General features: G+C 43.2%; 1 protein-coding gene across 1 annotated transcript in view; it reads left to right on the forward strand.

The window, feature by feature from the left end:
- LOC146856853 (ropporin-1-like) overlaps positions 1-26,918 on the forward strand; it is a 243,596-nt gene that overhangs the window by 118,374 nt on the left and 98,304 nt on the right. Inside the window, exons 5-6 of the mRNA XM_085646769.1 lie at positions 6,821-6,957; positions 15,989-16,106. Of these exons, the coding sequence (XP_085502895.1) occupies positions 6,821-6,957; positions 15,989-16,106 (255 nt within the window). The remainder of the gene's footprint in view (positions 1-6,820; positions 6,958-15,988; positions 16,107-26,918) is intronic.

Consider the following 26,918-nt stretch of genomic DNA (forward strand, 5'->3'; position numbering starts at 1 on the left):
CTGTCCAGGGAGGAAGTGTTTGGAACAAGAGCTCAGAACTCAACAGTCAACTAAGAGACCTATGTAGGTAAATTACATTTACCGATTCTTAAATACCGAATTTTAACGATTCGGTATTTATGAATCGGTAAATGTAATGTAGGTAAAAAAATACCGATTCGGTAAGTGTCGGTATTTTAGAATCGGTATTTACCGATTCGGTAATAGTAACCTGTATCTCATTGATTCCTATGGGCCAGGAGGCCCATAGGAATCAATGGGAAGCCAGTTACCATTACCGAATCGGTAAATACCGAATCGGTAATGGGGGGAGCTCAATCAAGGGTGGCAGGGTGTCACATTGACACCCTGTTGCACCCCTGATTCCTGCATGTGTGCACATGTGGCACACATACATGCCCTAAGGGCATGTGTGTCTGCCACATTGCACACATATACGGGCCAAATAATGCATTAACTGAGACATTCGTCATTTACCACCAACTTTCAGTTGGTGGTAAATAACGAATCCCCACACCCACCACACACTCCCCCTACATCTCATTTCTGTATTCGGTATTTACCGAATACAGAAATGACCCCCTAAATAGCAAAAGCCTAAATACCGGTCGGTAACGGTATATTTACCGAAAATCGGCCGTTACCGACCGGTATTGGGCTACCTACATATGGCCCCTAATTAGGTAATGCCCAGTCAAGTTCTTATTCTTACTTAAAAAGACAGTACTTTAAACTCCCAAACTAGAATACCACACAGTTCAATACAGGTGCAGTTTGAGGATTGCAATCTCGTTTTGTTTATAAACCCCAGCAAGATGCAGCCCCCCACCCCTTGGGCCCTCTAGCCCCTCTCGAATTTGTAATGTCTACGGTCCTGGTATTTCACGCGGGCATAGGCCTTAATCAACCATGGTTGCAGTTTGCTCAGGATTACTCTACTAGCTAATAATGCGTGTAAGAGTTCCACAAAGGGTTAATGCAGTCAGACGTCCCCGGTTCACCCAGCAGATTTCTCTGAATGCTCAGTAATCTAATCTATTTTCAGTTGGGCCTTCTTTACCTGTTTGGTGGAACCACCACTATTGTGGCACTACACATTCGGCAATACCAATCTTATAGCAGAAACTAGCCAGAGAAGTATCTGGAGAAGCAGGACAAGGCACCAATGTTCCCCAAGAAAGGAAAAATGAAGCAGGAAAATAATAGCAGGCTTGTCTAGCTCTAAGTATTTCCCACCATACCTTGAATCTACAGTGGGAGATCTGAACTTAACTTCCATAACTGTTTAACTGAGGTTGTCTTGTGGATGCAAAAAAATCATTTCAAATGCAACACAGACAAAACTGAGATGTTGCTATTTGGTAAATCAAACTGCTTTTCACGATCGCAATCGTGGCCAATTTCGGTACCCCCTCCCCCAGGCACAGTTGAAGTAGCCAGAAACCTAGGAGTAAAATTCGACACTTCACTCTCCTTTCGTCCACATGGTCTTCTTTTAATTTAAAAAAATCTTTAAGGAAGATCTTTAACTTTCTCCCACTAGCCGCCAGGAAGACTGTTGCTTTTGCGCTTTTTACATCAAGACTGCATTATTGCAATAGTCTCTTTGCAAGCGCCTTAAAATACATCCTACATAAACTTCAGATGGCACAGCATACTGCAGCTCGACTTGTGCTGAAGCTCCCAGACGTAATTCGGCTTCTACAGCTTTGAAAGTCTTACACTGGCTCCCAGTACACAAACAAAATCTCTATAAGGTTCTTATTATACAATCCTCAGAGCCCTCCGATCCTCTCACATGAACCTTCTTAAGCAACTCCCTTTTCGACTGAAAATCCGAGTTGGCAAATCTTTTTCAGTTTTGAGATCTAATGCATGGAATCAACTCCCCAGTCCTCTTTGATTCATAGAATCTGAAGTATTCTTCAAAAAGCAGTCTGGCCCCCGACGCTCTTTGCCACTCCCTCATCTAGTAAACTTTCTGGGTTATCAGTTCACAACCTGCAGTGCCAGGATGCTCCCTGTGAGTGAAAGTGCACTTTATAAATGTTTCATTCATTCATTCATTCAGAGCAGAAAAGAAGTATCTGATCCAGTGGAGCATTCAATAGCCACCGCCTCCTGCCTCGCCCAGCCAACGAAATGTGTCATGCAGAACAAAGATTGCATCCGAATGTAGGACTTGGGACTGTGTTGAAGCAACATATTCATCCCAGTGGTGTTGTCCTACTTGGGGCTTTTGGGGCCAGAACAGAAGTCTTCAGTAGGAGCTCGACAACAGCGTAACAATCTTTTAGCATCCTGCCTTGCTATGCTGGAAGATTCCTAGAACCAAAATCGTGACAAAGTCCCTAGATATAACTTCTGACAAATGTGAACCGCAAACCTTTTCCAACATCTGCTCGATTGCCATGAGTATGAAATCACACCTCGGTTTCAGTCTAATGCAAATATTGTCTTTAATCATGCTGTGCCTTACCTTGGTGGTTTTTGCATTAAAGTTTTTAACCTCTTTTACCTTTTTGGCTGTAAGTTTATTCTTGATTTTTTCTGAATTGGATTTGAAGATTTATTCTGTTGTGTCTTAACTAACAAGTGTTGATTATTACGTTGGTAGTGACAAACTAAGAACTGAGGTAGCACAGCAATGGTTTGGAATGCTACCATGAGTGATAGCCAGTTGTTAGACATATTGCAAGCATTCCCCCATCACCTTTTGTATGCCCCAATGTGGGTCCCATGCTCAATGTGCCACTTTAACCAAGTTATGCCCGACTGATGACCCCAAATCAGGGCAAAATCGGTGCAGGGTTGTTTGTGTTCCACTTCAGGGTGGACCTGGCCTGGCAGTTCAGGCTCGACTGTTCCCATTGGAGTACGGTTGAGACTGATTTGCATATGCTGGGTCCAAACTGAGGTGGCATAATGTGCAAAATAATGGTGGATTATGACGTGACCTTGAATAACTGCCAGTGGCTGAGATTATTCAAGCATTTAATTCATCCCTTTTTTGTATACATAAGTTTGATGTAAGTTATTTCAGCATCATTTGCTGTAGCTGTTGTAGCTGTTAGCAAAATTTGTTGAAGGAGCTCGAAAAACAATTTTTGTAAAGACGGGAGGGCATAGCCTTAATTCTCTCATCCCGATCCCAAGGTAAGACTGGAGAATCAGTAAATTATCTCCCTCTGCATTGGCAGGGTAGGGGGAAAGTGAGATTATCTCCCTTGGTCCCAGCCAGTCTAGGGGGGTTAAAGGTAACCCTGGATGGAGTTCCTGTAGCCAAGCTACGCGGAATCCCACAAAGTTGCAGAAAAACTCTGCACGTTGCGCGGAGTTCCGCTAGCTCGCGGAGTTGCTTGTTCCGCCCGTTCGCGATGCATTTTTGATGTTTGGGAACGCGTATTGCGTGTTCGGGGGCGCTTATTGTGTGCTCAGGCGGAAATATCACGCGCAAACTTCACCACACAGTCGCCATGGGGTGCGGCCATCTTGTTTTTCACTTTTTGCTATGGGTCTGGACCTGTTTTTCTATCCTCCCTATATCTTTTCAATCTTTTGTTCCTAGAAACATTTTTCTGATCTTTTTTATTTATTATCTATCCCTCTCTATTCCTGATTGTATATTTTGCATTTTTTTCCTACTTTTTGTGTGTTTTGTAGTGTGTTTTTCACTCTTTTTTAATCACTTGCTTTTTTTACTTACTTTCTAACTTCCTACATTTTCTTTTCCGCCCCCGCCTACCCAGAACCATGGCGAAGAGTCTTAAAAAGACTATTGGCCAGGGGAAGAGGTCCACAAGGAGTGAGAGCTGCAACCGCCTTCCTTGTGGAAGGTGGCACCCACAAGGGGTGCAGCCACGGGCCTTATTCTCTGAGGTGGAGGTGGCTGCACTGGTTTGTTTTGTGCAGCGCCACCTACCCTTAACCCTGGCAGCAGGCGGCAGGCCTGGGTCCGGGTACGTTCTCCGAAAGCGTCACCAGCGGTGACTACCCTACTACTAATTGCCCTCTGTGAATACCAAAAGTAGTAAATTTAGGATTTTATCTCAGATTAGTTGTATGAATCAGCCCCTACGTTCTGGCCACGTGCTGTGGCCTTACATCAATAGTACAAGTCTGTTTTCTACATATGATCTAACAGAAAGGCAGATAGTAATGGCACAAAGAGATGCGAAATATACCATGTTGTACATTGAAAAATTAGACAAATTACCTTTTACCGTGGCTGAGACACCATCCACAGACTGGATAATCCATTGTACATTACCCTACCGGTCACGACTTTCCAATTCCAATATTATCTCCAATACCACAGGTAATCAGATACTAAGCGCTAGGAGAAGGCCATGTGCATGAGGACTGGGAGTTACCATTCAGGTTTAGATGCAGGAATTGGGACATGGAAGATTTCCTTAGTGGTTCTGACTGTGAGAATGCTTTAAGTGAGTCCTTAATGTGCAAAGACATTTCTATTCATGGAACATGCAATGCTTCAGTTGCAAGCTTGTTTTGTTATCTGGAGGGTTACCCAGCTGCCGTGATTCATCCGGTGTTCACGCTGCTGTTGAATGGGAGTTATTTGATGCTGAATGATCAAGGTCGCTGTGGAATGGAACCGGGCATTGCTTATCTGGTGACGGTTAACTCCATTGTCACTTGTTTCGACAAGTACTGTTTCCACCTGCCCGCACAGTTATTGACACTTTGTATGAGGAGTGGGTGTTTTGTTCCCGGTTAGGCCCATGTAGCCCATGTAAAGATATGGTGAACCAGCTCCCCAAAATGTTAGTATGGAGTAGTGTCTGTATCTCAGACGAGGACCTTGCAACCTGGAGATCAAACTTCTCTCTAGCCGAAGTTAAGGCCACATCCTTTTGAAAAATCATGGCTTCAGCTTGCTCAGAGAATTAAAACGTATGTTGCAAACATTCATTTAAGGCCATAGCATGTGCTGCTCATTTCTTACATTGTCCTATTTTTCACAATAACATTTCTGCCGTAAACTTTTGCACATAGTTGCATGCACTATAATGTTGGATTAGATGCTGAGACTTCACCACGCAGTGGTCTAACATCTTCGTGAGGGGGTGTCCAGTTCATGACCAAGATGGGCTCTTACATTCTCTCACGCCAGGTAATGGGGTTGGATCGTCCCCTGAAGGGAATTCTTGGCTTCACATGTACACACACACACTCTAGGTACACTTAGAGTAGGGTTTTGCATAGTAGGAGTATGACCGATTACTGCCTTGTTTAGATGCCTGCATATATACACTGTTTTAGCACCATGGTAGAACTGTATCTACTATTTACGCTCTTGGTGCTTGTAATCACTTTCATCTGCTTCTGTCTAGTGATTATCGCAGCACATGTATTCTGTACATGAATAACGTTGGTTCGGTAAATATATTGAAAACGTCCCACTGTGTATTCTGTAATACTTCTCTGAGCATTAGTAGGCACGAGTGACTGAGCAAAACGTTCTGATTTGTTTCCACGATCCATGAGGGGTCAGGGTTGTCATGTCCAGTGGTTGCCAGAAACTATCTGTGCCCTGGTAAGGTTGAGGGGCTTACGTGGCACTGTGAGATAGCTGGTCTATAGGCCAACATATCTTGCGGGGTTGCCCGGAATCATTCTAGGCACCACGCCCAAAGTTTATGTTGTCCAACAAATGCGCAGATTCTACGGATTGGTAGGAACTACACGACAATAGGAATTGTGAAAAATCCAAGTGTCACACAAAGAACAAGTGTAGCACGTGAGCCACACCTTTTGAGCAGCAGAGTGGTATGGGTATGGTATGTAGTGGTGGTGAATTTTACAGCACACTGTTTCAAATATATAACTAAAACATGGCGTGGAAGCGCACTGACAGCACATTTTCCATTGAAATCCCCAAACATTAGCAATGAAATGCGGTTTTTCTTATAAAACCATATAGCACACAGATAATGTATGGAAACTGGATTTCGCACATCACCAAGTAGTGTCTTGATTTATTTTGATGTGTTTAAATCTTTTTTCTCATCACACTTTGAAATTACACAACAAGTGCTTTGTTTGTGCTTTCCTAACTGCTGATATACTTTGAAATATTTGTACAGTTCAGTTACAGCTATTTAAATGTTGTGTTAGAAAAACTTAAATCCTACGCCTTTCTTTTCACACTATCTGAACCCCAGCAAGATTATTGGATATGCTCTAACTTTGAAGCCGCAAACTAGTTAGAGATAGAAAAGAAAACACCAGTCTCCATAATACAAGAGTAAGCAACAATTTGTCAGAAAACAAGCTTGAATTTGACCTCTGTCTTTGAACTCACAGCAAAGGTGACAATATAAAAACAAAATGTAAAATAAACTTTACTGCTCATTCACCTTTTGAACTCCAGCATGCTGTAGCACCCCTACACGCCTACTGCTACACCTTAAAGATGACAGATCTTCTGATGCCATAGAGCCAGATGTTTTGCAGCAGGCCTAATATTAAGGAGTTTCTGACTGCAGAAACAGCTGAGGCTTCACCATTGGAAATAGTGGAAATCATCTCAAAATGAGTCAGGGAAGGCAGGAAGTGGGAGGGTGGGACATCTGTCGTTTTACAGTGGATGTCCCACCTATAAATGAAGCCTTTTTTCTTTACTAGAAGATTACCAAAAACTTTTTCTAACCGAAAGACTTGCTATGACAATGTTCATTTTTTCTTTCAAAGCATTTTGCATGGAAAGTTCACCTGTTGTAGAATAGTTGCCACCTACTACGTTGATTAATGGTTTTTAAAAAAAATGTTACTGATATATTATTTCTTTCTGTAGACATCAATAAAAGCATCAATAAAAGCAAAACCAAGGAGGGTTGTATCTGCTCCACCAGAGCTTTCTGAGCTTCTTGAAAAGTTTACCAAATGTGCAATCAAAGCTCAACCCGATGATCTACTCAAGTGGACCAAAAAGTAAGTTTAACATTTTTTTAGCAAGTGTTTTGTTAGAGAGACATATCGGGAGACATTAATCTTGGTAGGTTTGCAGAACCATAAACAACCTTTTAATTACAGATGACTCAAGGTTGGTTGTTGCAGAGGCACTCATTGGTGACCAAGAAACTTGGCCTACTTTTCTAAATGTTCTAAGTTACCTGATTCGTGGAGCATGGACTGATATAGGCTCCATGAAGTGGGGTGGACCTGTCAGATTGTAAGGTAAAGCTACCAAATTGGGAAAAATTATCCATATGCAGTGTTAAGTGGTTTAACGGCTCTCCTCCTGTCATTAAGGGTCCCTTTGGTACTGGCAATTATAGTCTAGGCACAGATGACTTGAACTCATTGTTGTCTGCTCCAGCAATAATTAGGAATGTCTAGGTATAGTCCATCCTGGTTAGAAACATTGTCATGGTTACTAAACTTCAGAAACTAAACATTTTGATTAAGGGCTGTCTGGACGAGCTGACCATATTTATTGCTTGTGTGTAAAAGTCACAGCATGCTCTTAGTACTCATCCAGCTTTTTATCAATAGAGGCCTCTCAAGGTGGTGCCCTCATTTTTAAGTCACTAGTCCTTTGCCTAGAGGTGCATACACCAAAACCTCATTCTTTGTAATTTCAATTCCTCTAGACAGCTCAGTTACCTATTTCAGCCTGGCTACGTGATCCTTCCTGTGAGTAAGAGTCAGAATGACAGCCCACCAGGCACTGTGAACCTTAATCAAATGCTAGTATCTGTCATTATCAGAAGGACTCTGGATAGAGAGAAGTTTAAAAATAGGGAAGATGAAGCCCAATACCCTTATGTTTGAGTCGCATCTGATCATAAGGCACTGCATCAGGAAATTCCTGTGTGTTGAGGAATGAGTAGCCTCTTGCTGGCTCCTGGCACTGGGTGGTCGGGCTCACTATTGTGAAGGAAACCAGGCACTTGGGAACCTTGTAGAAGTCTAAAATATATTTAATGCAAAAATGGCAAGCAAGCATCAAAATATTCTAACTGCAATTTCAGTGGATCAGCACTTACTATCTGAACAGATGGACATATAATTCAAAATTCTATCCATTTTATACACTCTTTTTAAACAACTCTTTCTCAATGAAATAAACAGAGGACAGGATATGTGATCAAATAGAAACTCCAGAGAGACAATAACGATCAGGTGCCATGCCAGGCTCTTCATGTGGAAAGAATGCAAGAAGGCCTTAAAATAAAGATAAAATAATCTGTAGTAAAAAGCTGACCACTAAATCTGCAGTTCTCACTTTGTTGTGGCAACTTCAGAACGAGGCTATTGTTACGTGAACAGTCTGGCTAAATGCAAAACACAGGATAACAAGATGGCAGTACAGTTAAAATATGCGTAAATGTGCAATAAAGCTGAGGCTCTAGTAGCGCTTTAAGCAGGTATAAAAACACATTTAAAAATGTTATTGTAAATAGCCTTGTCTACATACAATGGTGTTCTCACTTTGTAGAGGTAAATGTTTCTAAGCCACACTGAACTTACTGAAGTTTCCTGCTGTTGAGGACTGATCCTAAGTTGCCTTCCAGTGGCCCCAAAGTTAGGGTGGTTATCTAAGCACTGCAGAATTTCTCCTGGGACTCTCCTATACCATTTAACAGCTCCTGTTGCTCTAGAAAGAGTGCAGATTCCAACACACTGTCTACCTTAGGGTGCTCAAATTCTCTGTTTGGAGCTGCTGGGGTCACTGGCACTTGGACTGGAGCCCAGTCAGAGCCTGCCCTTGCCTTCTCCTTAGGCCTGACCTTCTTTAGTCTCTCCTCCTCCTCTGGAGGGACAGCTGCTTCACCAGGAAACTGACAAATTGTCCCTCATGAACACAGTTGATGTCAACCAATGCGTGTATACTTCAGGCCACTTTTGCCAACCTGGGCTTATCATGTCATTAGGAAGATGCCAGCACCATCCCACTTCTCCTGAAGACCCACATCAACCATCCATTCTTGCCATTCACTTCCGTTTCACCCAATCGCTAAGCAATAGGATGTGTCCTTTCCAGTCACCATGAGGCCATAACCTACCGAGTTGTCCGTTAATCTTGCTTGCTAGTTGGCATTCCCTTCCCATTACAGTCTTATGGGTTATGCTGTCCAGTAACGCAGTGATCTTGGAGCTTCCTACACAGTAGCCATCGTGTTTAAGTGGATGTCTTTCAGGGCCACTCTTATGGCGCTATGTTCAGCTCATTGGATTGTCTCTGGTATGTTCTTGTAAGTGAACATAGTGGCTATAAAGGGAGATGCCAGCAAGGGGTCTTCAACTCTGCAGCCCTTCTTATTTTGCCCCTCTTAGTTGCACCTAAAGCACTTGACTGTCTGTGGCGTAGATGATGTGTCTTTTTCTCTGCTCCCCTTGTGGAGAGGAAGTCTCACACCCTTAGGATTCCTTCCCAGCTGTAAGTGCGCTGAAAATCGCTGTGAGTCTTTCTGTCACTTTTGAGTATGCTGGTAGGAACCCTTGTCCCCATTTGACTTATAGCTATGCTGCTGCTGTCCTTTCATAAACCTGTTCACTAGCCACCAGATTACCAAGAGAGCAAGCAGTTTGGGATCTGTTTCTGTTAAATCTGACAAATACTGTCTGAGAGCTGCAGTACAAGCCTCCTCAAATTTCGCAGTAACCACAAGATGCTTGTATGCTTTAAAATCTTTTACCCCATCCCTTTCATTGATTCATTTTAATCCCTCTTAATATCATGTATCAAGATCTCAAAAGAGACCTTATCACTTTTCTTGATATCCTTAAATTTCAGTTAAGAACTTCTGGCAACCCAAATCTCCCAAATATGATCCTAACCCAGCTGCTCACGGGCATGCAGTTTCTTGATGTATTCCCTCCTCCCAGTGGGGAGTTCACTCAGTAGGTTTATGGCAATAGCAGCAAGTGTCAGCTCCTTGGCCTTTCCTGTGAGCTTGCATGTATCCAGCCAGTCTAGGACACCATTGCCCATGCTACACATGGGTATTATATCCCTAGAGGCCATTTCAGTAGGTTCAAAAGTGGGGTGTAGATTCTGTTCAGCTTCTAACTCCTCCTCCAACGTCCTATCCTTTTCCTTCTCTACTCTATCCTCCTTCTCTCCTTCTTCCTGTTCTCTTACTTTCTCCTTCAAAACCACACCTTTGCTTTGTTCCTCCACCCGTCTTCTTCTTTGTGGCGAGCTAACCTACTCCTCGCCAGGTCAAACTCTGCATCTTTATCATCTGCTGCCTCTTTTGCAGGTCTAGCTCTGTCTGAGTCATACAGCCTGCGCTAAGTCAATCTCACCCGTCCAGGGCAGAGGGCATCATGACCCAGAAGATAGGAGATAGACAAGCCTGAGGAGACTCTGCACTTTCAAACCTACTGTAAGGAAATCTTCAGGGTGTCCACACTTGTCACTACCCCGGTGTCACAGGTTCCCTGTTAACTAATCGGCGACTCCATAATGTAAGAGACTTGCTGCTCTTTTTACATGTCATAAGGCTATATTCCAATAGCATTACACATCTCCCTCAGCCTCTCAACTGCCAATGCCTGCAGCGCAGTCTGATCTAACTGCAATTAGCCTTTTCATGTACAGCCTTATATATAATAAAGTAAGTTATTAAATGGTATCAGTGTCTCCTTAAACTGAAGTTTAAATATCTCTACTCCCTGCCCACCAAATTAAGATCTTGGTTCTTGGTGTCCCAGGACAGCAAGCCAAGTGTTGTGCTGCTTGACTCTCAATGTAGCAAGGCAGAGCAGTCCAAGGCTTATTCCAAGAGGTGATGCCGGTTTAGACCATCAGATTTCATTTAACACTGCAATACCAGCCAAAGTTTTCTGATTCGCACAATACCTTTTGCAATTTGCACAAATATATCTTGCTGTCGCAAAAAACTGTGATTTTCTGAATAGCAAACTTTGAGACCACGAAATACTTTTGTACATTTGGCCCATTATGCTTCAACTCTTTCACAAACGATTTTGCATCAGGGTTTTGTCACTTTTTTATGCAGATCTGATTCAAATCATTTGTGGTACTAACCAAGCAATGCAAAAGCTCATTTGAGTAGCTTTATAAACAAAATAAAAAATAACACAAGGCAGCACATAATGCTGCATTGTGTTACTTTGCGACAGGTAAGCATTCATGGCTGGTGCATGGGCATTCTTGTGCATCCACCCATGGTTTTTGAAACATACCCATATCTACAAAGTCTTGTAGACATGGGTACGCCAAAATGTTGCTCCTACCTGAGGCTGGCGTAACTAGGAAATGTCTTTATTTCTCATCATTATTTCCTCTTTTATGAATGCTGCATTGTGCAGCACACAGACAAAGAGAAAATATCCTCAAAGGATAGCTTTTTTGCAGGGAGGTACCCAATCCTGCAAATAAACTATCCTGCACTATCGTGCATGAGTACCTGCGTTGCCTCTAGGCAGCACAAAGTGCATGGAGAGAGCAGCACTGCGCCAGTTCTTCGAAGATGTGGCTTAGTTCTGCTCATTCTTCTTCTTGCAATGCCCCTCAGAAACTTCACTTGCTCCACTGTGTTGCGGGAACCCTTTGAAAACGTCCATTTTAGTATCCCTAGACACTCAGTTATTGTTTTCCCAAATACTAGGAATTGACTAGTGTGGGCACATACCTGACATTTAATGGTATTTCTCTGAGCTCTGGATGGGACGATGTGAAAGCAGGGTCGGACTAGCCGTAGCGGGCACCGGCATTTCCCAAGTGGGTCGTAAGGGTGGGGGCCGGTTTTGCAGCATAGCTGCAATATCAGCCCCCTGTAAGAACAAGCATTGGCATAGCCAATAGGTCTCGCCTTTGGGACCGCATAAGTGTTTAGCCGTGCAGCACATTATGGACAGAGCTAGCATTCTCCTTGCTAAATGAGTCATCACTCTTTTGATGCTCCTTAAGGGCAAAACTCACTGCCAGCCTTAAACTGTGGAAGGACCGATTGTCCTCCCCTTTGCTGAAGTGCTCTCCACGGCGCAGTGACTCCAAGACAGAAGCGTTGCACTGAGCTAGAAGCACCCGGATGCCAACCTCCTTGTAGTCCTTGAACACTTCCTTCATCGTGTTGATGCCCCCAGTGGTCAGGTGGGAGAAAAGCAAGTGGGAGAAAGCAGGCAAGAAAAGGCAGTATAGTCAATACAGGAGAAAGGATAGCGGTCAAAAGGTGAAAAAAAGAGACTAAGTGCTAGAGATGCGATAGAGAAGAAAGGTGAGATAGGGTAAGAAAAAAGGTCAACATGATACAAAGAGGAAGCATAAAGAAAGCAATGGAAATTAGAAGGACAGATTGTGCAGTAGAGAAAAGGAAAAAAGCCAGCAAGAACTGAAGCAATGAAAAAACTATGGAAATACAGACACACGCAAGAAGGATATATGAAGAAGAAGGGGTTTAGTATGGAGAAAGAGATGGAGAACTCTATTCAGGAGGGCAGAGAGAAAGTGTGAGCTATGTTGTTGAATGATAGGAGGTAGGAGGAGTGTGAAGAACAAAGGAGTGCAAGAGGGAGAAAGGGAGAAGACAGATGAAATAGAATGAAAAGGAAAGGGTAAAAAGTAGAAAGCAGAATAAAATGAAAGATGGGGATAGGAGATGCGAGCCAGAAAGGAAATAAAACAAGGAAACAGGAGATGGGGAAAGAAAAATAGGAGAAATAAGAGGTGATAAGAAAGAGAATTCAATATATAGTATGAAGCTTAGCTATACGCAGAAATAATTAGGATGATGGAGAAGTTGAGAAGAGATCCAATTAAAAATGTGAACGTGGGAGACAGACCGGAACGTGGACTAATTGCCAAGACTGAAAGGGAGACATGAGATGCGAGATGGAGGGAAGTAGAGTGAAGAGAGGAAGGTCAAATAAGGAACTCCGAGAATTGTAGGTAGGAACGTAGTCATTCTAAGTCCAGCAAGGACAAAGGCAGCAGTGCATGAATGTACGAAGGACCCACTATATCTCGACTACGGCTATATTTAATCAAATAAAGGCAAACTAAAAGGAAACCAAAGCATGTGTGTCTGAACAGTATTGTACATTCTCGTCTAACCACCCAATAAAAACAACAAGCATTGGCATAGCCAATAAGTCTTGCCTTTGGGACCTTATAAGTGTTTAGCCATGCAACAGTTGCATAACTAAATACATATAAGGTCCCAAAAGCGAGACCTATTGGCTATGCACAGCGGCCGTGCGGCCCGGAAAGTGAAAGTGATCGCGATCACGATAAAACATCAAAGCGGCCGTGGGGCCGCGAAAGTGAAAGTAATGGTGGTAAAGCGCGGCGCGCGCGCCCGTGCACATGCACTGTGGCTCTAGGCTGGCCTGGTAGCACTTTTTGGAGCCCTCTCAATAAGTCTCGCCAGACCAGCGCATGCGCTGGGTCAGGCGAGACCTAAAAACGTACAACAATGTCAACAACAGTGCAAACTGCAGCGGCTCTGTGGCAATCATGTTTGTACCACACTATAAACAGAACTTTATGGCAGGCATTAGCTGCAGAATCGCTATAAAAATGCGAAAGAGGTCATGGGCGGAAGTGCACGTTTCCTGGAATAGTGGAGAGGTGGTTTCTCGATGACGGATGTGCATGAAAAGGAAAGTTAAAAAAGTAGAAAGCAGAGGGAAATGAAAGATGGGGATAGGAGATGCGAGCCAGAAAGGAAATAAAACAAGGCAACAGGAGATGGTGCCACGGAAATAACACCTTTCCGTGTCATTGACAAAAAGTGGTCTTCACTGTCTTCACCAGGGCTGCAAGTGAGAGCGCGTGAATGTATAAATGTAGCGTAGGAATGGGAGAGAGGAATGCGGCATTAAGTAAAATTAACCTGATAACAAAATAAAAGCTGCAAACAAAATAAAAGCTGCATGTGCTGATTTAAGTAATGCTGCGTGTTTGCTAGTGCATGGGCAAGCTACTTAAAGAGTTTAAAAGGGTGAGGAATGTTCCCAATTCCTTGTCCTTAAATGCTAATTAGTTTAAGCAGCTGGTGGGAGATGGCACAACACAACAGCTCCTTGTGTAGGCGGCAGTGGTACCATTGATTTTAGAATAGAAAGAGAATACACACTTCAAGCAGCACCACGATCAGATGCTGAGCCGCAGACATGGAGCTTTCCCCTCCATAGCGGCAGATATGACATTGCTGGAAACGGGGGCGAGCGCGCGCGAGTTGCAAAATATTTCCGTGCATCTGCCTGGCTCTCTGTCCACACCGCAATGCCCCCGGGCAGACACGAGGGGGCCCAAGAATGCTGAGTCTGTTAAGTGTCTGTTAAGCTCAGCACTCCGTCCGTATTCTTGTTTGTTATCTCATATGCCTAGTACGGAATGGCAAATAATTAAGTTTTGCCCGTGCCTCCGCTGTGCCACATATTGCCATGATGCCTTCATATTTAGGTTGAATTGCAGGAGGTGAGCTGCCGACTTAGAGATGGGAATCCAAGTTCGAGCTCGGAGTCCGTTCAACATCCTGTGATCCTGGCCATATCAATCATCTCCCCGTGCCTAACAAAGGGATTTGTTTTCCGTGTGTTGGTAGCCTGCCCCATGTAAAGCCTGCAATACCATGGGGGTGACTGCGTGCCACTGTAAACTACACAAGGGTTGCCGCTTTGAACAAGCATACATGGCACTGGCAGAGGCATCGTTCGGTCTCCAGCTGGGACATTGGCGTCTGAGGAATGGAAACGCTCTGTTTGTGCCCGGAGGGTGGGGGGGAGAGCTTATAACGCAAAGCGGAAGGGGGAAGCAAAATCAAGACAAAAAAAATGTCATGTACTTTGTTAAAATTTACGCAGATGAAACTACTCACAAGAGAGTCCTCCCTTTTGGGAAATGTAAACAGAATTACACGACTTGTAATGGGGTGAATGGAGTTGTATATACAACGTATCACAGTGCTCCCACTTTTTAAAACAGTGAGCGCGCTGAAAGTTCAACAAGCACTGCAGGCGTTAAACAGAGAGCACGTCATGGAACTGCAATCAAAAAAGGTGCCCGCGAGAGAGGCGCTTAATAACCAATGACAACAAAGGAAAGGCAGATGGCGGCTGCGCGCGTGCTCACGCACGTGCACTCAAGCTTGAGGCCAGCAAAAGCCTGGGTAGCACTTTGAAAATCCACTAACTAAATGTCTCGCCAGACCAGTGCATGCGCTGGCTCTAGCAAGACCTAAAAAAAGCAGCTGCATTGTTTTCACCAAGCACCCCCCCTCCAACCCCGCCTCCCTCTCCGGTGCGGCCAGCCCGCCTCAATTGCATGGGCCGGTTTGCGTTCCTGTGTGAAAGCCTCTGCTACTTTCATTTTGCAGATGTTCTAACACTTTTCCAGCCAACCACCCTTCATTGAATGCAGCTACATCACTGGCGATCAAGTAATGTATAAGAAATAGGAAGAACCCATCCTAAAATAATTACCTGATAAGACAGCATTACATACATGCCAACAGACCCGACTAAGGCAGGGGACTCCAGACTTTTTAACCTAAAATGGGACCTTATTTTTAATGTCTTCCCCATCTCTTTCATTAGAAGTCAATTGGGGACATAAATTCCCTCGATTTTGTTTCACCAAAATGTCCCCTTCGCTGTTCTGAAATGTTGGCACCTATGGTATCAATATAGATGTTAACATTGACCAACAAGGACTTGTGCTGATGGTTGACAGCAAGGTGAAAAGGCAGGGTCATACAGAATGCTTTTAAGGTGGGATTAGGCATAATATTTGCATACTAGCGTTACCAAATTAGGAAGTCGGCAATTTTGGGTGAGTCGATTTATTGGCCTTTTTATTAGAAAGTTAGGGAGCTTTGCTGTTCCTGAAAAATAGCATTATAGTATGTTTCTTGTACTGGGGGAGTCAGCTCTTGAATAAAAAGCTCTTTTGCACAACAGTTTCTGAATCAGCATCCTTTTAAATAAAGCCTATATAATGGTAGATCTGCATACAGAAAAACTCTAAAATACATTTATTCTTCAGATACTTCGACGACTTGAACACCAGAAAACGTCATTCAATAAAAGAAAAACTCAAAAGCATAACTTTACCACAACTCAGCGTCGTTACCCCAGAACTCTTAAAGGTTTTGCACGCAAATGTAAGTACAATAGTGTAGTAGTTAAAGAGGGAAACTAAATCCTATTAAAATGGATTACAACAGGGGTTTGAGAGTGAGACGATTCGTAGCAAAATGGCTTTTCAGGTATAATTTGGCCGACCCGACTTCTATTTTTGCAATTAATAGTAGGGTTTGACTTTTTAAAATGTATCTGCAGTACATATATTTTGTATTTTAAAGAATATTTGCAGGAACACCCAGGCCTATGGATAGTGCTACTTTTCCCGCTTCTGTCAGATCAAGTGGTAGCCTGCTTTTTTTGTAGTTTTGCCACCAGCATCTATTTATACGTGCCAGTGGGCACATTTGTGTAATATGAATTTATCAACTCCACAGAGTTACTCATTGTGTTCATGTGATAGCAGGCAGCGTTTGTGCTGCCCTAGTGATCAGCGTTCTTTGGGGTTTGGCAGGAAGCAACCTGGAGAGAAAGTAAACATGGCACCCCTGGGACATCACCGAGGTGTTAAACGGTGAGTAACGTTACTTCTGCTACCACTGGCATTTTGATTGGGCAAATGTGGGCTCCCAGGGGTTGTGGCCCTCACGGTGCCCGCCCCTGGGATGCTTCAGGCGAGTGGGGTAGTCCAGGTCCAAGATAGTAGGAGATTGGCCATTTGGGAGCAGGATTGGAGTTTTTGTGGTAGTTAAGGAGGCCCACTGCTGCACTGCACATTGTAAGGTGTGCTGTGGCCCTGCGGGCAGTGTAGGTGCAGTTTCTCCTTTGTGCCTGCACTCCCACTCCGTTCTACCTGATTAGATGGCAGGCTGTTTCTTTTCCTGGGTCCACTTTATTGGTAACGCAGTTTGAGGTTAAGCTTTAGTTGTTGTTGTGTTGCGCCTGTGACGCAACAGGCGCATAACGTGGAGGTCATGTGACCTCAAGTTAATAAAGGTGGTCGCGCAGGTATGTAAGCCAGTAGCCGGGCCGGACTGGCCGTAGCGGGCACCGGGCAAACCCCCGGTGCGCCGCACGGGTGGGGGCCGGTTTTGGGCCCCTGGGGGCCGATCTTGTTACAGGGCCGTTTTTGCAGGCATAGCTGCAAAATCGACCCTGTAACAAAATCGGCCGAAAACCGGCCCTGGCAAGGAGCTCGGCGGCACCCCCAAGCGGGGGGGGGGGGGGGGGGGGCGGCCAAGCACTTTGCCAGGGCCGGTTTTGGTTCCCAGTCTGGCCCTGGCCAGTAGGGCTACGACGGCGAGACCAGTGAATAACGTAACCTGGCTCCAGCGTGATTATTGGACTACCGCGTCTTATACACGAGACCTGCATCCTCCTGTTGCCGAGCGCGTGTCGCCTCAGGCAACACAACAGTAGTCACTAGTCAGGACAGGTGGCAGACAAGCTTAGGGCTCTTTAGGCCGGAAGGGTTGGAGCCTTGCCGAGGGATGCTGGTAGAGGGAGTACAGGGGAGTGACGCCTGCATCAGGTGTGAACGAACAGTAAATGAAATGAAAGGGGGTCGTGGTGAATGTTAGGGTGTTTTGATAGGGGGGTGGGCAGGTTGGGGGTGGGGTTTAAGGGTGGGAGGGAATGGGTGAAGTATTGTAATAGAGAGGTGCAGTTGTTAGTAATGAATATAACGTTTCAGCTACTTTAAAGCAGCCTTTTGCTCTTAAAATGGCCTGTTCATTCTGCACCATCTCGCCCCATGTCAAGGGGGTGTTCAGGTCTATTGAACAGTAAAAAGAGACCTGTCGCTCGGAAAACAATAAAACAACTTGTTGGTGTCTAGTGAAATAAAGATCTTGCATAAACCGCTCAAAGAGGCACTGAAATGGCGAGACTACCCTTTATTAATCTGTCTCCCCATGAAATAAGCAAATTGCAGCAAGTGGTCTGCATTAGCAATTGTTAATTTTGTACCTACTGCACAAGGTTATTTATGAAAGCGTTTTGAATGTTCATGAGCAGCTAGTTCACTGAACTAAGGCCTAGCGGGAGGTTAGTATTTAGACTCTCGCTCATGTTAGGTGGTTGTACAAAAATAAGAGGTCCTAACACTGGGTAAGCTGATGGGTCTGATCCAATTGAATTCACTGGTAAGAGAGATAGCAGAAGATAGAAAAAAAACTGTGAAGAATACAAAAAACAGAGAAAAAGTTTGGTGTGTTTGAGAGAGAAAAGTGAGTGAGAAACAAGACCAAGAAAAGAGGGAGAGAGAGATGTGAGATGTGTTCACTGTTTACAGGATGTATGTTGAATTGAGGTGCACGCATTTGAGTAAACTATTTGGAAACTATAAGGTAGATTAGAATATTGGAATGTTGGAAGCTCCTTTGAAAACAATAGAGTGCTCCAAAAAGCCGGTAGAAGCCTGGAGCTCCAGCGTTCCAATGTTGTCCTTCACAGCTGTTTCTGTTCACAAAGGCCTCATAGAACCTGAGGGGATTTCAATCCCCTCTGCTTCCCTGAGGCCTTTGTTTTATTTGTTAGATTATGCCCTCTAGTGGTGGAATGTTCTAATAGCCTTATTGCCCACTGTAGCTGGGCTATACCAGTATTAAAGTCCCGCTCCCTTGCTAGAGGCCCTCGCCTTCGGCTCAGACCTTTCACATTGGAGCGGGCCTTTAATGGTTGTTATTGGAGTGCCCTCCCGAGGACTCATGGGACTTGAAGTTTAAAGTTTTTGTTTTTTTAAAAGAAGAGTTTAAATGGCTTTTCTTCGCTCTCTTTTGAAAAAAAGAAGTTTAAAGCAAGAGTTTTTTTAAGGCTGCTAGTTAATAAAAGCAAAGAGAGATAAGCATAATCCTCGCCTCCCGTCCTGACATAGAATTAACTAGCATGACTATGTGGTTGAGACAGTGAATGGTGTGAAGAGAAGTAAGCGCAACATGAGACAGCTACATAAAAATGTACAGTCTCTTCATCTAGAGATGCAATTTCTATACATCCACATCAGGCAGGGGCAAACATATCTTTCCTTTTAACTTCTGCAAGATTTTGCCAAGAACTTAAATGTCCCTGAAGGCACTGAAGGAGATGATTTGAAGGCTTGTAAATTAAGCTGCTGAAAACAGGTCGTCACTTAGAAGAAACAGAACAAGAGTTGGGGAGAGACATAAAGAGAATACATAGGGATCCCTTTAGGCTCAATTCAAATAGAAGTAAGCCCAGAAAAATCTTGGTAAAATTCCTTATCTATGCTCTGAAAGAAAAGGTGCTATCCCAAGCATTGAGAAAGAGAACAGTAGAGGTAGATGGGGTATCTTGCGAGATTAGGTCAGATATTTCCTATATCACCTCCAATAGACAGTGGGAGTTGGGAAAGAGAATGGATCAGTTGAAGGAGCTAGGAGCCAGTGTTCAGATGAAATTCCCGGCCGTGTTAAAAGTTATGCCGAATAATAAAATGCATAATTTCAGGGTGGTGAGCGAAGTAGATGACTTTGTAAGGTCGTGTAAATAGCATGCTAAAAGAAAAAGGAAAAAAAACGTTCCCACAAATATAAGGGTGTGTAAATAGCTTGTAAATAAGTGTTTCATTAGATTGTTAAGGTAATTAGTCGGGAAATAGCAGCACATAGGGGGTGGCAAAATAAAGAAATTAGAGGTCAGAGGTAGGATAAAGAGTTAAACGCACCTGGGGTAGAACCCATAGGCTTAGGCTTAAGTTTACGCAATTAGAAAGGGGAGAAGGTTCTTCATGTGGGGGAGGGGGAAAGGAGGGGGTCACGGGGTAAGGAGAATTAGGGAAAAAAGAAAAAAAAAGTCCTCTGAAGCGTCAGGTTTGTCAGTTGAGATGCTTTTTAGAACAGAAATATTGGAGAGACTCAAGGATGGAGTTTAAAAATCTTATCTTGGAACGTTAATGGTTTAAGGGTAAGGCCAAGAAGAGAGCGTATCCTGCAGTACTTAAAGGATTGTAATGCCCAGATTTGTGTGCTTCAGGAGACGCACTTGTCAGAAAAAGAGTGTAAGGAAGTGTTCAAGTCCCAAAGTGGGTGCAAGAAATGGTGTGCACAAAGCAAACTATAGTAACTAAGGGGGTGGCGGTATTAGTAAAACAAGACCCAAATATTTAAATCATACAAACTAATTCAGACGCATGTGGCAGATGGGTCATGGTCATATTGAAAGTGAGGGGACAAGGCTTGTCGTTAGCAGGATACTACAGACCGAATGTGGATGATATAGCACCATTGCAAGAGCTACTAACGGAGCTCTCTTGTTCCTCAGACCCAATTATTTGGGCGGGGGATTTTAATGTGGCTTTGGATAGCACCTTCGATAGATCAGCAGGCAGTAGGGCATGTGCAAACCAAAAAATGAAGGGGCAGATTAAATCTATGATGAAGCAATTGGGTTTATGTGATGGCTGGAGATGGTGGATGGGGGATAAAAGAGAATATACATATGCAAATAAGAAATATCATCACCAGTCGAGGATAAATTATATTTTACTGGATTTAGGTCTGCAGGAACAAGTTAGGAGTTTGGCACATGTAGGGATGCACTTGTCTGATCACTCGGCTATTTCTTTGAAGATTTGCATCAAGGAAGAAAGGTCCCTCACAAGATGGACATTAGACCGCACCCTGTTGATAGATGAAGAAATTGTGAGAAGATTAAAGGAAGACACAGTAGAGTTTTTTTATTTTAATTGGGGCTCAGCATCGGCAGGGGTGGTATGGGATTCGTATAAGGCATATTTGAGGGGAAAGTTAATAAACTATGCAGCTGGAAAGAGGAGAGTTTTTCGGGAAGAGATAGGAGAAATAGAGAAAAGGATAAGAGGATTAGAAGGAGAGTTGGTTAATAATAGTCTGAGGGAGGCCAGACAGATCGAATTAACAGACTTGAAAGTTAAACTTGCAGGTATTCTGGAAGAGGGTGAGGGAGAGGTGGGAGACAAGTAAGCTTTGAGGTCGTGTAAATAGCATGCTAAAAGAAAAAGAAAAAAAAACTTTCCCACAGATATAAGGGTGTGTAAATAGCTTGTAAATAAGTGTTTCATTAGATTGTTAAGGTAATTAGTCGGGAAATAACAACAAATAGGGGTGGCAATATAAAAAATTTGAGTTCAGAAGTAGGATAAAGAGTTAAACACACCTGGGGGAGAACCCATAGGCTTAGGTTTAAGTTTACGCCATTAAAAAGGGGGGAAGGTTCTTCAGGGGGGGGAGGGGGAAAGTAGGGGGTCACGGGGTAAGGAGAATTAGGGAAAAAATAAAAATAAAATCCTCTGAAGCGTCAGGTTTGCCAGTTGAGATGCTTTTTAGAACAGAAATATTGGAGAGAGTCAAGGATGGAGTTTAAAAATCTTATCTTGGAACGTTAATGGTTTAAGGGTAAGGCCAAGAAGAGAGCGTATCCTGCGGTACTTAAAAGATTGTAATGCCCAGATTCGTGTGCTTCAGGAGACGCACTTGTCAGAAAAAGAGTGTGAGGAAGGCAATTTGAATATGGGGAAAATTGTGGAAAATTGTTAGCGTGGCAGACAAGAAAGGATCAAGTGAGGAATGTAGTACAAGAAATCAAGTGTCAGAATACCGGCCAGGTTCTAACCAATAGAAAAGAGATTGAAGAGGCTTTTTACAACTATTTTGGTACTCTGTACGAAGAAGGATTGGTGTCATCGGAAGAGGAGAGAAGCAGGTGGCTTAGTGAGGGGGAGGTAGTGACATTGGAGGATGAAAAAACTGCATTATTGAATACTCAAATTCTAGAGGGGGAGATAGAACAGGTACTAAAGAAGGGTAAGAGGGGGAAGGCATCGGGTCAAGACAGCCTGCCATTAGAAGTATATATTACATTAAAGGAGGTGCTGACCCCGTTTTTGACGTGATTGTTTAATGAGTTATTTGTGCAAGGGTCAGCCCAACCAGAATCCTGGTCAGAAGCTACAATCTCACTCATTTTAAAACCAGGCAAGTGTAAGAACAGGTGTTAATCCTATAGGCTGGTGTCCCTTTCAAATTGCGATTATAAGATTGTGTCTAAAATCCTGGCAGACAGGCTTAAAGGCTTAATGGGAGATTTGGTCCACAGGGATCTAAAAGGCTTTATGCCAGGAAGGTCGCTACATGAGTTAACCTATTCCCTGATAGGGACAATAGATTTGACAGAAACAAATAGGGTACCTTTGGCGGTCATTGCCTTGGACGCCACCAAAGCTTTTGACCGTGTAAATTGGGCTTTTCTGACATCTGTTATGGAAACCGCTAAATTGGGGCATAGGTTCTGTAGAGCAATTGCCGGGTTTTATAAGTCACCAAAAGCAAGAGTTTTAGTAAATGAAGTATTAACATCAGCCTTCAATATAAAGAGAGGGACAAGACAAGGATGTCCGTTGTCTCCACTACTTTTTAATTTATATATGGAACCCTTAGTTAAAAAATTGAGGGCAAAGCCGCAGATTGTCCCCTTTCAATGCAACGGTTGGGTAAAGAAGCTGGCATTATATGCCGACGACTTGCTGATATATACGGCGGATTTAGAGAACACAATGAAACATGTAGTAAAAATTGCAAAAGATTTTGGGAAGGTATCTGGGTACGAAATAAATAGAGATAAATCAGAGATTATGGTGTGGAATTTAGATGGAGGGACAGAAAAAATTACAATGGAAATTAGATATTTAGGAGTAAAAGTGATCCAAGATATCAATAAATTAGCAGAAATCAATTTTAATAAGGTGAAAAAAGAAATCTCTGATTTATGTCAAGTTGGACGCATCTACCCCTGACTATCTTTGGAAGAGTGAATTTAGTGAAAATGATTTTATTACCTAAATTGACTTTTCTTTTTAATGCTGTACCTTTGCCATTGAAAGAAGCGGGTGTTATGGAGTTGCAGGGTAAGATCGGGTCTTTCATCTGGGCAGCAAAAGGATCCCGAATATCATGGAAGAAGTTACGCTGGAGGAAAGAGAAAGGGGGTCTGACTCTTCCAGACTTGCAACTATATGCATGGGCGTTCCAGCTTAAGAATATTAGGATGCTTCTGGATAAGGCATCGGATTCGGAAATTGGCAAGCTGTTCACGGGAAAGTTAAAGATATTTTTTAAAAGTTAGGTGAAAATTCTTAGAGGAGCGGCAGAAACCTGGTCCAGGATTAGAAGGAGAATGAAATGGATGTACTATAGTAACTTGGCTCCGATATGGGACTCGCCTCAATATCCAGTGAAAGAGAGGACGAAGAATGTGCCATGTAAATGTTTACCTCGGAGAAACGTGCGCATTCGAGGAAAAATGTCAGTCAAAGAAAAGTCAACATACCAAAGTCATACAAGCATTGTCCGAAAATGACATCGAAAATAAATGACTGCTCGATACCTTTCATCATCGATAGTGGTGCATCAATAAACATAATGCCTGTAGAGAAATACAATGAATTGTCTCTAATGCCTCGACTTACGCCATTGAAAAACAAAATGTATACTTGGGCTGCTTTAATGCCCGTAAAAAGTCAGGGTTAATTTGTAGAAACACTGAAACACAAGAAGACGAAGGTATAAGCACCCATCCATGTGCTTCAAGGTACAGCGGCAAGTGCCTGTCTGCTCATTTTCAGTACTGCTGCTCAGATAGGACTGATTTCTGTGAATTACAATATGAATGCTCATCTTGAAGTAGTAAGCCAATTTCCTTCAGTGTATGATGATTAGGAAAAGCTGAAGACTATGAAAGTAAAGTTAAGTTACACATTAATGACAATGTCCGTCCTGTTGCTCAGACATAGACGACTTGCTTTTCATTTACAAGAAGCTGTTGAAAAAGAACTTGAATCATTACTTAAGCATGACATTATTGAGCATTCATCTGGTCCGACACCATGGGTTTCTCCCATAGTGGTAGTGCCCAAAAAGGACACAGAAGGATCTGTACGCATATGCGTTGAAATGCGTTAAGCAAGCAAGGCAATTAAACGACATCCAGGTCCACATATTACTGACATGATAATGCAATTAAATTGTGCAGACGTTTTCGCTCGCCTTGATTTAAATAAAGGTTATTATCAGTTGGAACTCAAAGAAGATTGCAGGTATATTACAACCTTTTCTACACGTCAGTCTGTTTCTATATAAAATACTCTGTTTTGGTGTGTCATTGGTTGCAGAACTTTTCCAAGACAACATTCGTTGTGTCATACAGCCAGTTGTGAATGCCTTCAACTATAGCGATATAGATTTTCGGAGCTATCCAGAAGGAGCATGATAAAGCTGTCACCCAAGCTTGTCGCTTACTGACTGGTGCAGGCCTGACTATGAATACAGACAAGTGTGAGTTCCACCAAAGTTACGATTCTTTGGCCATATCTTTTCTGTTGGGGGTATTACACCTAATCCTGCTACAGTACACGCGCTGTCAAGTGCTGATCCCTTTGCACTTTGCCAGGGCCGGTTTTGGTTCCCAGTCTGGCCCTGGCCAGTAGGGCTACGACGGCGAGACCAGTGAATAACGTAACCTGGCTCCAGCGTGATTATTGGGCTACCGCGTCTTATACACGAGACCTGCATCCTCCTGTTGCCGAGCGCGTGTCGCCTCAGGCAACACAACAGTAGTCACTAGTCAGGACAGGTGGCAGACAAGCTTAGGGCTCTTTAGGCCGGAAGGGTTGGAGCCTTGCCGAGGGATGCTGGTAGAGGGAGTACAGGGGAGTGACGCCTGCATCAGGTGTGAACAAACAGTAAATGAAATGAAAGCGGGTCGTGGTGAATGTTAGGGTGTTTTGATAGGGGGGTGGGCAGGTTGGGGGTGGGGTTTAAGGGTGGGAGGGAATGGGTTAAGTATTGTAATAGAGAGGTGCAGTTGTTAGTAATGAATATAACGTTTCAGCTACTTTAAAGCAGCCTTTTGCTCTTAAAATGGCCTGTTCATTCTGCACCATCTCGCCCCATGTCAAGGGGGTGTTCAGGTCTATTGAACAGTAAAAAGAGACCTGTCGCTCGGAAAACAATAAAACAACTTGTTGGTGTCTAGTGAAATAAAGATCTTGCATAAACCGCTCAAAGAGGCACTGAAATGGCGAGACTACCCTTTATTAATCTGTCTACCCATGAAATAAGCAAATTGCAGCAAGTGGTCTGCATTAGCAATTGTTAATTTTGTACCTACTGCACAAGGTTATTTATGAAAGCGTTTTGAATGTTCATGAGCAGCTAGTTCACTGAACTAAGGCCTTGCGGGAGGTTAGTATTTAGACTCTCGCTCATGTTAGGTGGTTGTACAAAAATAAGAGGTCCTAACACTGGGTAAGCTGACGGGTCTGATCCAATTGAATTCACTGGTAAGAGAGATAGCAGAAGATAGAAAAAAAACTGTGAAGAATACAAAAAACAGAGAAAAAGTTTGGTGTGTTTGAGAGAGAAAAGTGAGTGAGAAACAAGACCAAGAAAAGAGGGAGAGAGAGATGTGAGATGTGTTCACTGTTTACAGGATGTATGTTGAATTGAGGTGCACGTATTTGAGTAAACTATTTGGAAACTATAAGGTAGATTAGAATATTGGAATGTTGGAAGCTCCTTTGAAAACAATAGAGTGCTCCAAAAAGCCGGTAGAAGCCTGGAGCTCCAGCGTTCCAATGTTGTCCTTCACAGCTGTTTCTGTTCACAAAGGCCTCATAGAACCTGAGGGGATTTCAATCCCCTCTGCTTCCCTGAGGCCTTTGTTTTATTTGTTAGATTATGCCCTCTAGTGGTGGAATGTTCTAATAGCCTTATTGCCCACTGTAGCTGGGCTATACCAGTATTAAAGTCCCGCTCCCTTGCTAGAGGCCCTCGCCTTCGGCTCAGACCTTTCACATTGGAGCGGGCCTTTAATGGTTGCTATTGGAGTGCCCTCCCGAGGACTCATGGGACTTGAAGTTTAAAGTTTTTGTTTTTTTAAAAGAAGAGTTTAAATGGCTTTTCTTCGCTCTCTTTTGAAAAAAAGAAGTTTAAAGCAAGAGTTTTTTAAGGCTGCTAGTTAATAAAAGCAAAGAGAGATAAGCATAATCCTCGCCTCCCGTCCTGACATAGAATTAACTAGCATGACTATGTGGTTGAGACAGTGAATGGTGTGAAGAGAAGTAAGCGCAACATGAGACAGCTACATAAAAATGTACAGTCTCTTCATCTAGAGATGCAATTTCTATACATCCACATCAGGCAGGGGCAAACATATCTTTTCTTTTAACTTCTGCAAGATTTTGCCAAGAACTTAAATGTCCCTGAAGGCACTGAAGGAGATGATTTGAAGGCTTGTAAATTAAGCTGCTGAAAACAGGTCGTCACTTAGAAGAAACAGAACAAGAGTTGGGGAGAGACATAAAGAGAATACATAGGGATCCCTTTACGCTCAATTCAAATAGAAGTAAGCCCAGAAAAATCTTGGTAAAATTCCTTATCTATGCTCTGAAAGAAAAGGTGCTATCCCAAGCATTGAGAAAGAGAACAGTAGACGTAGATGGGGTATCTTGCGAGATTAGGTCAGATATTTCCTATATCACCTCCAATAGACAGTGGGAGTTGGGAAAGAGAATGGATCAGTTGAAGGAGCTAGGAGCCAGTGTTCAGATGAAATTCCCGGCCGTGTTAAAAGTTATGCCGAATAATAAAATACATAATTTCAGGGTGGTGAGCGAAGTAGATGACTTTATAAGGTCGTGTAAATAGCATGCTAAAAGAAAAAGGAAAAAAAAAACGTTCCCACAAATATAAGGGTGTGTAAATAGCTTGTAAATAAGTGTTTCATTAGATTGTTAAGGTAATTAGTCGGGAAATAGCAACACATAGGGGTGGCAATATAAAGAAATTAGAGGTCAGAGGTAGGATAAAGAGTTAAACGCACCTGGGGGAGAACCCATA

Source organism: Triturus cristatus, chromosome 3_2, assembly GCF_964204655.1.
Source record: "Triturus cristatus chromosome 3_2, aTriCri1.1, whole genome shotgun sequence".
NCBI classification, from domain to species: domain Eukaryota; kingdom Metazoa; phylum Chordata; class Amphibia; order Caudata; family Salamandridae; genus Triturus; species Triturus cristatus.